Source organism: Denticeps clupeoides, chromosome 12, assembly GCF_900700375.1.
Source record: "Denticeps clupeoides chromosome 12, fDenClu1.1, whole genome shotgun sequence".
Classification (NCBI taxonomy): Eukaryota; Metazoa; Chordata; class Actinopteri; order Clupeiformes; family Denticipitidae; genus Denticeps; species Denticeps clupeoides.
Genome location: NC_041718.1, coordinates 15,901,504 through 15,911,092, shown reverse-complemented (window position 1 = coordinate 15,911,092; position 9,589 = coordinate 15,901,504). Strand labels below are relative to the sequence as shown.

At 44.7% G+C, this 9,589-nt stretch overlaps 3 protein-coding genes across 5 annotated transcripts; 2 read left to right on the top strand and 1 right to left on the bottom strand.

The window, feature by feature from the left end:
* Positions 1 to 485: 485 nt before the first annotated feature.
* On the top strand, positions 486 to 2,481 carry mkrn2os.1 (MKRN2 opposite strand, tandem duplicate 1). 2 transcript variants are annotated; one of them, XM_028999004.1, is made up of 5 exons: positions 486 to 732; positions 824 to 870; positions 1,205 to 1,367; positions 1,530 to 1,740; positions 2,267 to 2,481. In XM_028999004.1, the coding sequence occupies exons 1-5, from the start codon at positions 509 to 511 to the stop codon at positions 2,327 to 2,329; spliced, it is 708 nt and encodes a 235-aa protein (XP_028854837.1). In that variant the 5' UTR covers positions 486 to 508; the 3' UTR covers positions 2,330 to 2,481. The 2 variants fall into 2 exon arrangements, with proteins under 2 accessions (XP_028854837.1, XP_028854838.1); XM_028999005.1 differs by lacking the exon at positions 2,267 to 2,481 and having other exon boundaries at positions 1,530 to 1,773.
* On the top strand, positions 2,480 to 3,619 carry mkrn2os.2 (MKRN2 opposite strand, tandem duplicate 2). The gene is made up of 4 exons (XM_028999007.1): positions 2,480 to 2,709; positions 2,804 to 2,853; positions 3,023 to 3,191; positions 3,266 to 3,619. Exons 1-4 carry the CDS (start codon positions 2,507 to 2,509, stop codon positions 3,498 to 3,500), a joined length of 657 nt encoding a protein of 218 aa, XP_028854840.1. The 5' UTR covers positions 2,480 to 2,506; the 3' UTR covers positions 3,501 to 3,619.
* A 241-nt stretch (positions 3,620 to 3,860) lies between these two features.
* tsen2 (TSEN2 tRNA splicing endonuclease subunit) lies at positions 3,861 to 8,432 on the bottom strand. 2 transcript variants are annotated; one of them, XM_028998694.1, is made up of 11 exons: positions 7,925 to 8,430; positions 7,589 to 7,655; positions 7,457 to 7,496; positions 6,840 to 7,368; positions 6,481 to 6,558; positions 5,585 to 5,635; positions 5,343 to 5,481; positions 4,782 to 4,818; positions 4,286 to 4,397; positions 4,114 to 4,203; positions 3,861 to 4,037 (listed from the first exon to the last, which is right to left on the bottom strand). In XM_028998694.1, the coding sequence occupies exons 1-11, from the start codon at positions 8,090 to 8,092 to the stop codon at positions 3,978 to 3,980; spliced, it is 1,371 nt and encodes a 456-aa protein (XP_028854527.1). In that variant the 5' UTR covers positions 8,093 to 8,430; the 3' UTR covers positions 3,861 to 3,977. The 2 variants fall into 2 exon arrangements, with proteins under 2 accessions (XP_028854527.1, XP_028854526.1); XM_028998693.1 differs by having other exon boundaries at positions 4,114 to 4,397; positions 7,925 to 8,432.
* Between the last annotated feature and the right edge of the window lie 1,157 nt (positions 8,433 to 9,589).

Below are 9,589 nucleotides of genomic sequence, written 5' to 3'. Positions count from 1 at the left end.
TGCTTTAGTCCCGATTAAATAACTTTGTTCAAATGCATTTTTTTTTTAAACAACTGCTGATATCATACCTACTTTAAATTGATATATCTTACACAGCATCGATGGAAAAAGCCTCAGACAGAGACCGGGACATCGACATAATATGCTGCCAGATCTACACTCAATCTCCGTACTTTTCTGCATTATTATGTTTTTCATATTATATGGTATTATTAGCATAATTAATTTAAATCACCGTTACCTTAATTTGAATTAATTACACGTCTGATGAAAATTAATATTATCATCCTCGTACATAGAAGTACACGAGGAATCTCCATATTATTATCATATTATTATACATATTATCACATTTCCAGTCAACCTTGCAGGATGATAATGTTTAACCCGACTCATTTTGACGAGGAAGAAACGAGCAAAACAATGAAAACATTACGACGTGAAAACGTTGATCTGGCAACACGGCCTCTTCCGCACCTGTTGCAGGTGACGCCGGAGAGAAGCTCGAATGGACCGGGCGATCGTCAAATACAGCCACTGTGCGCGGAGCGTCTATCGCTTTCCCTTCTCGCCGAGCGGCGCAGAAGAAGGGGACGTGTGTCCGGTCTGTTCGGAGAGGTTACGGTTCGGGCTCCTCGGCGCGCCTGTCGCCGTCCCCTCTCCTTTTATTGTCGCGCACGCCGCGCCCTGCGCTTTCGTCGTGGGATCTGTGCATGGGCCGTATTTTCTCGGGTGGGCTTTCCCCCCCTCCCCTTCAAAAATATGCATGTGCATCCAGTTTTGCATTAGGATTCTCCATGTGTTGTTGTTTTTTTCCCCGTAGGGAATGGAACGACACTGAACTACATGTAGGAATAACAAATTCCAGAGGTGACTATACCAAACGTCAGATTATAAAAGATTGCACCATTGTAGTTAAAATTAAACCCTGACTTCTTAATTATTGGTTGGGGCAGTGGTTGGCCTAGCTCTTAAGGAAGCGACCCCTTGACCAAGGTTCCGTCCCCACACACTGCTCCCCGGGCGCCTGTCATGGGTGCCCACTTGTCACCAAGGGTGATGGTTAAAAGCAGAGGACCCATTTCACTGTGTCACGGTGTGCTGCAGTGTTTCACAATCACTTCACTTTCACTCGAATTTATAATCTCATAATCCTAACCCAATATCTGCATATAGACTAGTGAAATGTGGATCTTCTGTCCAGGGCTGGTGCATAATTACACGATATCTGGGATTAGAAAAGACCAGTGTGGATGGGAACAGTGTGTTTGTGTGCCGCTGCTCCAACCAGGGACAGACCGCCGGACGGCTTTGTGGGACAAGGAACTGGAGGAATTTTCCTCACTTTCCACATGGGTGCCGGAAAGGTAATTTAAAAGTAAAAAGAATTACTGTTGTTGGAGAATTGAAATGCACAAAAGCTCTAACGAAGCACATCCTATAGGTACACTGTGTTTAAAATATTTTGTGCATTTTGGTTTTGACCTCTTCCACGCGTTCAAAAACCAGACATAAAATCTGTTTTACAGGTTTCATGAAGAGAAGGAGTTTGGGTCCTGCTGCTATGGATTTGCCTTAAGCTTTATAAACCACATGCGTGCCCTAGATGGGAAAAAGTCTTTCAGCCGGGATGAGTTCACATCATCATACGTCCTGCCCAAAGTGAAGATGGCTTCAGACTACATCAGGGTCTACCTGGAGATTTTACAGCATGGCTTTTACATATCAGCCAATCCAAACGTATGAGCTGGAACCGCATCGTTATGCAAATCGTGCAACAACTTTATTCAATTCTGAACAATGAAATGAATACATAAATAAAACATCTAGTCATAGTTGTCTTTCCTATATGTGTTTAAAAAAAAAACTGTCACTGAACAGCACTGCGGTTACATGCCATCTGGTCACCTCTTGTTTTCCTCCCAGAAGGCTTCAGGATGCCACTTCAGAGCCTCTTTTATCACAGGCTGGCCTTTTCTCCTCTGTCAGTATAAAGTGTCCGGGTTTGAGTTTAATTGGCTTCCGGACCCTTCCTGGGTGCCTCTGCAGGGCTGCTCATGCATAACTAGTCCTCCAGTCACCGCAGTTTAATTACATAGATGGGTGGTGACCGGAACACCCTGCAGTTGCAAGTGGCATCTTATCTTACCATCTTAACAAAGTCTATTTAAAAAAGTGCATTACGGTGCATTTCAATGATCGCATAACTCTGAATAAATCATTCTTAGAATGAATTCCTATTAATTCCATGTTCTAATTTTAACAGGACCTGGTCCAGGCATTTTTTTTAACAAAACGCCAGCTCTCTCTCTTATTTCCACGCCAGTAAAGAATGACAGCAGCAAGCAAACGGACACAGGCGGCCCACGGGTGTTGGGTTTTGTGAAACCCGATAGGCCGAAGGTCGGGAAATAACCAATGACTGCGAGCGCAGCACCGTGCCATTTATTCCCCCCAGCCACGGCGGGCACACGTCAGACGGCAGCGCGTCCACGTTTCTCTCTCCATGGAGAGGAGCGTGGTGAAATTCAGCCACTGTGACAAGGACATCTTTTGTTTCTTTGTCCCGGAGCAATGCCCCGAGTGCGGGGTTAGTTTTAGTGGCAGGAGGCTGGAGGAGGCTCCGGTGAGTATCCCCAACCCGTTCTCCAACGGACACAAAACTCCATGCGCCTTCCTGGTGGCTCCAGCAGAGGAAAGTAGTCTCAGGTGAGTCTTTCACTGACCTTTTAAAGTACAAATAGCATTTATTAAACTTAAAATGACATTACATTTAAAATGAAAAAAAAAAAAAAATCCTCAGGGATTTTGATGGAGGCTCAGATCTTCACACTGGAATCACAAACACCAATGGTAAGATATTAAATTATTTAACCTATTAATTCATCATATATTCCATATATTAACATATAATGCCAGATAATGTTCAAATAAATAACCACAATATTACTGTATCGTTTTAAAATGACAGTCGCATATTCCTGATATAAATTTTATTTTTAAATTTTTTGTGATTGTCAAGGTGTCGTCTACAACTACACAAAGGATGGCGTGCGTCGAGATCATCATGGCTGGGAGAGGTGCATCAGCATCCCACTGGTTAAGCCGGACATGTACAACCTCATAGACCAGTGGGACCAGTACCTGGAGAAGTTCTCCACAGAACAGACGTGGGATCCATTGTGGCAAAGGTCAGAACACGGGTCTTTTAACCAACATTTCACGGGCGGAGGTTTGAAGTTGCTCTGGCCGTCCTTTGTTGCAGTTTTAACGAGGAAAACCACAACTGCTACAACTACACCCTCATGTACATCAACTGCGTGCTCGCCACCCAGGCCAAACCGGCCCTCAGCAAGGACGAGTTCACGCAGAGCTTCATACTGCCGCGGATCAAGCGAGCGTCCAAATACCTCACGCTGTGCGAGGAGATCGCCCACTGCCACTTCTACATAGTGGACAGCCCCCCGAAAGTGACGGAAGGCGAAGGGAAGAGCGACTGAGCATCCTTGCGCTGCATGAGAACTGAAGACAGTGGACATGTGAACTGCGTCAAAGCGCATGGTCTGATACGACATGTAACATAAACTTTATATTATGTAATAAAAAAAATATGATTCAAGTTAATCTTTTGGCTCAACTCATTAGCAGCTTTTTTTTTTTTTTTTTTCCCCAAAGGAACTACATTAAAATCAAAGAGGAATCCCAGAGCCCTAAAGTCATGTGACCACTAAGTCAATACCCACTTTAAAGCAATTATTGATCACTGTGCCAAAAGCATGAAGATCAGAGCAGAAGAGATGTGGCAAAGTAATCCCGATTGAGGCTGGGGACAGACCAAAATGATTTCATGAACACACAGATCTCAAAATATCATTTTAATAAAAAAGAAAAAGTACAACCATAGAGACACAGGCATGTTATTTGCGTGTATATTTTATTCTAGTATTTTATATGCATTCCGTGTGCTGTTGTGACATCTACAGATCATCCTGCTCGGTCCGTTCTCGCGATGATATCCATCTGCTCACAATCATCTCCTAAAATGAAAGATTTTATATCCAATTTGAACGTGACCCTGCAGCAGAGCAGAGATGGGGGTACAACAGGACGTACCTGCACTCTGAACCTCTTTATGCAGTCTGGAGAGGACAGCAGCTCCTCGGTCACGTCCAAAGGTGTGATGACAAAACACACCATCAGCTCCTGAGAAAACCAAACCGGTCACAGCTTTCAGACCTTCTCGCACAGGTTTACCGTCTAAAAAGACCAGGAGCGTGGGTACGACCTTGGAGACGTTGCCAGTGATCCTGCTAAGGGCAGCGAGGGAGCGCCAGCTGAAAGGTCGAAGAGTTGCTCCTTGGAATGAGTCGTTGACTTGCTCCACCACCACAGAGTAGCTGCACATGCAGTGAAATAAACAATTCAATAAAATTGTGGTCTTCACCCCCATTTCTTGACTGCCAAAAAGCAGGTAAAACATGCATTCTTCTCTAGAACGTAATCTTTACAATTGTTAAACATTTCATATGAACTTATTCCACTGTTGTTTCAAAAAGGAGCCACAGTTCTGTATGAATACAAGCCCTAAAAAAAAAATAAGTCTGGAAACCAACAAATGAGTGGCAGGAGCTCTTAACTGGACTTCATTACAAATTGCACCAAGTCAACGTGTTTAGGTTCGTTTCCAGTTTTGTCACCCTTTCATACTGATGACACTTCCAGAAGGTGCCGTGGGCCCCTTGTCCCATTCACTTATCACTGCTCTCATCAGAAAAACTGACCTGGCGTGGTAGAAAGGGGGTCCTTTGCGATACAGCACTACAGAAGAGAAGAAAAAGCGATCAGAGGCAGAAACGGAACAAGCACAGTAACTCTATACAGGATGACAGAGGTGCGTCTCGTGTCGCACGGAGGAGGACGGGCAGAGGCCTCGAAGACCACGAGTCAGCTGTTGTGGCGATGGCAGACGGGCATGTAAGAGGAGCGAGGAAAGCTATGCTTCAGCACGTCTGAATAATTCACTCAATCACTCCGAGTGATACTTAAGCCTTGTAGGAAAATCTCTCATTGACCGCAGGTTGGCAAAGTTGGCACTAGAATCAGGGGCACGGATCTCATGGCCGACCTCCAACCTCCAAGCTGAGGACCAGACTTGAGTTCTTGATTTCAAATGAACATTAGATAGACACACGTGTGTGCCAAATCACACCAAACACTGATTTTCAGTCTCGCACGTGGACCGAAGCCGCCAAACGGTCAAGGTATATGTTACGGCATGACCGGGTTTCACTGATGGAAACACTTGCGGCACAATTGCCCAGGTCCACAAGGCCGACTCTTACTGAAATCTGTGCCGTACTTCACTCCTGTCTTGGGCACCCATCCTTTAGAGCGGAAATAGTGGTACGCGGCATAGGTGGCGTTGAAATTAGGCTGCACCGAGCTGAACGTGGTCCACAGTTGAACGATGGACAGGGGCACCTGAGACATTAATATTAAGGGAGGGGAAAAAAATTAGTCAATCAAATCTCACAGAATAATAATTTTAAAAAATAATGGAAGAAATAAGTACATTTAAAAGTACCTTGTTGTAGTATATTGACAGACAGCCCAATGCATACACCAAGAAGAAAGCCTGGATAATGGATAAAGGATGGATAATTATAGTCCATTATTAATGGATAATTATTATGGTCCGGCAATAAAACGCACTATAACACACAAACTACAGATCCCATGATGCAGTGCTTCAGTTGCCTTGCCAAACGTGATCTTTATACAGTGGCTGAACCTGTACAGGAGCACTTTCCAAGTCGCTCTGGATAAGGCCGTCTGATAAATGCTGTAAATGTCGATGGCAAATGGGTTGTGAAGCAGCTCGAATATCTTTTTTCGTGCTTCAGTGACCAAAACGGCGTGCATACTCATAGTGCACTGCACTATGGGATCTGTAGTTTGTGTGTTTCAGCGCTTCATATCGCCAGGCTATAATAAAAGACCTATATAAAGAAACCACCCGGGACGTGGCCCGTAGGCACCCATGTGTTCTGGGGGGCGTAGAAGGACAGGGTTCATTTAAAAGCGCGTACTGAGCAACACCTCCCACATAAAGGCAGCGGCTGCTCTGGCCAAGAAAGACAGCATATTTCATCTAGAGGTACACAATACTGGAAAATGGTTTTTAAATAAATAAATACATATTAAGTCAGCTGTGGTCACATGATTATGCCCATGGGCCCGTGGTTTGGGGGAGACAACAGACATTCATCATGGCGGGGAGTATAAATGTCATAATGTTCACGGGTGGGTGGTGAAAATTGTGGCGAGGAAAGCCATGGTGGGGGTGGCCCTCGAAAACCCACCACTGTCGGCTGTTTACACTGGCATGTCCGAACCCTCCCTCCCACTACGGAGTTCAAACACAAACTGGGATGACTAAATGAATCACGTTCGAGCAGAATGACGAATTTGGATGCTCACCTCCTCTAAGCTCAGCTGTAGATATTCCACGGTCCTAAATGGGTTGGCCCTGCACACCAGCTTTAATGTTCCACGAGCCTGTGGAGAGAAGTGCCACAGCACACCTTATACAGAATCACTTTTTTTTTATGTGTGTAAATGGACCGATCACATCTTATATAACAAAATTTGACTTTACAATTCCAACCTTCAGCTTCCTCTCTTCCGTATCAATTCATGGGCTAGTCATGGACAGCCCCATAGGAAAGTATATTCTATACAAAGTTATCAATTCAGTAGTGAACACTGACAATATTTATTTCCTCTACGAGATAAGTTAACAGACAAACATTTCCACAAAAACACAAGGTGGTCTTTACACCAGAAGAAGGGTCTTGCATGGACTCCTCGGTCTCCTGCTCCTCTTCTTCCTCCACAAGGACATATTCAGTTTGGTCAGGGCTCTTGGCGTCAGTCTCTGGGTGAAGAACGCCTTTCAGCTGCCTCTCCTCAACCCTGCAGCCACAGTGCGCGATCCAGTCATCGTGCCTCACACACTTGATGCCGTATGAGTTGTCGCCATCCACCCGCTCCGGTTCCTCGGGGTACAACTTGGCCAGGGGATCGTGGTGGGGATCTCCCTGCCGCCGACACCTCTTGGCCTCTGGAGGGTATTGAGGTCCATCGTCATGGCCTTCTTCACCAAAAGCATCTACCGGCGAGCCTGAATCGTCCCTTCTCTCAGGTCCCTGTGGGCTCTCATCACGCCCATTGGATCGGTCCTTCCTGTGGTCATTTACAGGTTGTTCCACTGGTCGGGTAAACTTCTCCAGCGTTGCACAGGCGGCTTCCCCTTCCAGCCCCTGAGCCAGAAGAGAATCTTGGGCCAATTTTACCAGCGCCTTATACCTAGAACAAGAAGAAAAAATAATTAATTCATAAAGCCTTTCGGGCTACAGGTCAGACCATCGTGTACACAAATATTTCCAAACCATACCTTGAACTAGAAATGATGGGTAAGCAGAGGTCACCAAGATCTACAAAGAACAGAAGGCAACGTCATGAAAGTCATGCTGCTGAAAGATCACAACGTATTCACATCAATGTTAATAAAAGGGGGGAAACGTACTTCCCCATCTTTCAGATACGCTGTACCGCGGCCTGCTCCTGGACAAGACTCCTTTGCCAAAGTAACCCTGGCACAAGACATTTACATTTACAGCATTTATCAGACGCCCTTATCCAGAGCGACTTACAATCAGTAGTGACAGGGACAGTCCCCCCTGGAGACACTCAGGGTTAAGTGTCTTGCTCAGGGACACAATGGTAGTAAGTGGGGTTTGAACCTGGGTCTTCTGGTTCACAGGAGAGCGTGTTACCCGCTAGGCTACTACCACCACAAGACAACAGAAGACCGCGCCAGGAGACAAGGCACCTCAGTCCCCGGAGCGCCCTCTCCACCCACCTGTCCGTACAGCGCCTGGACGTGGCCGGGGTCCCTCACCACCACGTGGCCGTGGACCAGCTCCGCGGAGAAGCCGTCCTCTCCCGCCCGGGGAGCCGGCAGAGGCGCCTCGTACGCCTCGTAAACTCTCGGGCGCCGTTTAGGGGCTTGGAATACAGCTTCGGTCATATTATTATTATGATTATTATTATGATTATTATTACTCAGTTCACATGCTAACGTATGTCCACGTTCAAGTCTGCGGTTTTAAAAAAAAATTATAATCCGCACAAACACGCAGCCTTTTGTATTATTACAAGACAAAGTCGATTTTTATATACAAAAAAAACCCACCGAAGAAACCGAGTTATTAAACTCGCCCGGCCGGACCGCTACGGCGGCGCTCCGCGGTGTGTCACCCGGTCTGAGGGCCGCGGCGCACCGACCCGGTTTAATCAGTTCCCGCCTGCGGGAGAACGACGCGACGCGATTCGACGCGATAAAAAAAAAAATTAAAAAAAAGTCGAGAGTCTAATACGAAATTTACCGAATAGCGCGGGGCCTTTAGCGTTTTCTTGGGACGCGGTTTCCGTGAATCACTTGCACGCAGGATGCGAGGCTGCCCACGGCACTCTCACGGGTGTCCAGTAGGTGGCGCTGTTGTAAAGCTTTTCCGAGGTTCAGCAGCTACCGTAACTGGGCGTTTTATTATTTTTAACTAAAAGAACAAAAAATGACCTTCAAAGAATTAACCTTCTGTGTTTAACTGTGTACAAATCTGAAAAAACAAACAAACATACATAGTATTAAAAGCTCTATGATGCAACTCTAAATGACATTTTGGAAGTTATGCTAAATTTATTATTTAGTATTACAGTAAGCATTACAATGTTAATTAAGCATTAATGAATGGCCATTTCTGAGGCTGGTCTAGTTTGATCACTTGAAATGTTATCTTTGTTGTTTATTATTAGCTCTTCTTTAGCAGTGATATGTAATTAGTTAAGTAAAAAAACAACAACAACAACAACAAGTAAAGAGTAAAAGTAACCCATGCCACGGCCCAGATGCCTGCAGGTGGTTACGTTTTTTTTTTCCGGTTCAATCCGAATCCCTGATTTACATAATGCAAAAATCGTCTCATGCATACAGCATCTTTAAAGTGCACGATTGGATATCGGGGCAATTCAAAGCCATTTTACTTGGTAGAATCCCAAGTGGGTGGATAGCTAGACGGGCTTGCACAACACGCATAGTTAAGCTGATGTTTTACTCAACAGCTTCTCAGAAAACCTGTCTTCTCTTTTGTAAAGAAACTCTGCGTGCCACTCCTTCTGATAAATTGTTTTTTTTCTCTCTCTCTCTTCTTCCATCAGAAAGAATGCCCTAACAAAATTTCCCTAACAAAAATAATAAATAAAAAATATTATTATTATTTTTATTTCTGTTGCTGATATTATTGTTATTATTTATTAAGATAAGCTTAAATGTGTTTGAAATGTTTTACTTTGGAGATTTTATTATTTTTCAGATTTCTCTCATTTTAATGCTAAAAGCAATATTCAGTTTTTATTTGTTTTATCGTTTTGCAGCATGTCTGAATTTACAGCGATGAATGTCAAATGAACCCTAATCTCAGCCTTGAGTGGCAATTCATCGGCAAGTTTCATAAGATTGCGTGGCCTG

Excerpts from the sequence above, each read along its gene's own strand:
- mkrn2os.1 (XM_028999004.1), top strand. The coding sequence starts at position 509 with ATGGACCGGGCGATCGTCAAATACAGCCACTGTGCGCGGAGCGTCTAT. Across the intron at positions 1,368-1,529 it reads TCCACATGGGTGCCGGAAAG|GTTTCATGAAGAGAAGGAGT; the intron begins GTAATTTAAAAG and ends TCTGTTTTACAG. Across the intron at positions 1,741-2,266 it reads ACATATCAGCCAATCCAAAC|GACCTGGTCCAGGCATTTTT; the intron begins GTATGAGCTGGA and ends TAATTTTAACAG.
- mkrn2os.2 (XM_028999007.1), top strand. The coding sequence starts at position 2,507 with ATGGAGAGGAGCGTGGTGAAATTCAGCCACTGTGACAAGGACATCTTT. Across the intron at positions 2,710-2,803 it reads GCAGAGGAAAGTAGTCTCAG|GGATTTTGATGGAGGCTCAG; the intron begins GTGAGTCTTTCA and ends AAAAATCCTCAG. Across the intron at positions 3,192-3,265 it reads TGGGATCCATTGTGGCAAAG|TTTTAACGAGGAAAACCACA; the intron begins GTCAGAACACGG and ends CCTTTGTTGCAG.
- tsen2 (XM_028998693.1), bottom strand. The coding sequence starts at position 8,092 with ATGACCGAAGCTGTATTCCAAGCCCCTAAACGGCGCCCGAGAGTTTAC. Across the intron at positions 7,656-7,924 it reads TCCAGGCGCTGTACGGACAG|GGTTACTTTGGCAAAGGAGT; the intron begins GTGGGTGGAGAG and ends GTCTTGTGCCAG. Across the intron at positions 5,482-5,584 it reads TGTCAATATACTACAACAAG|GTGCCCCTGTCCATCGTTCA; the intron begins GTACTTTTAAAT and ends TTAATGTCTCAG.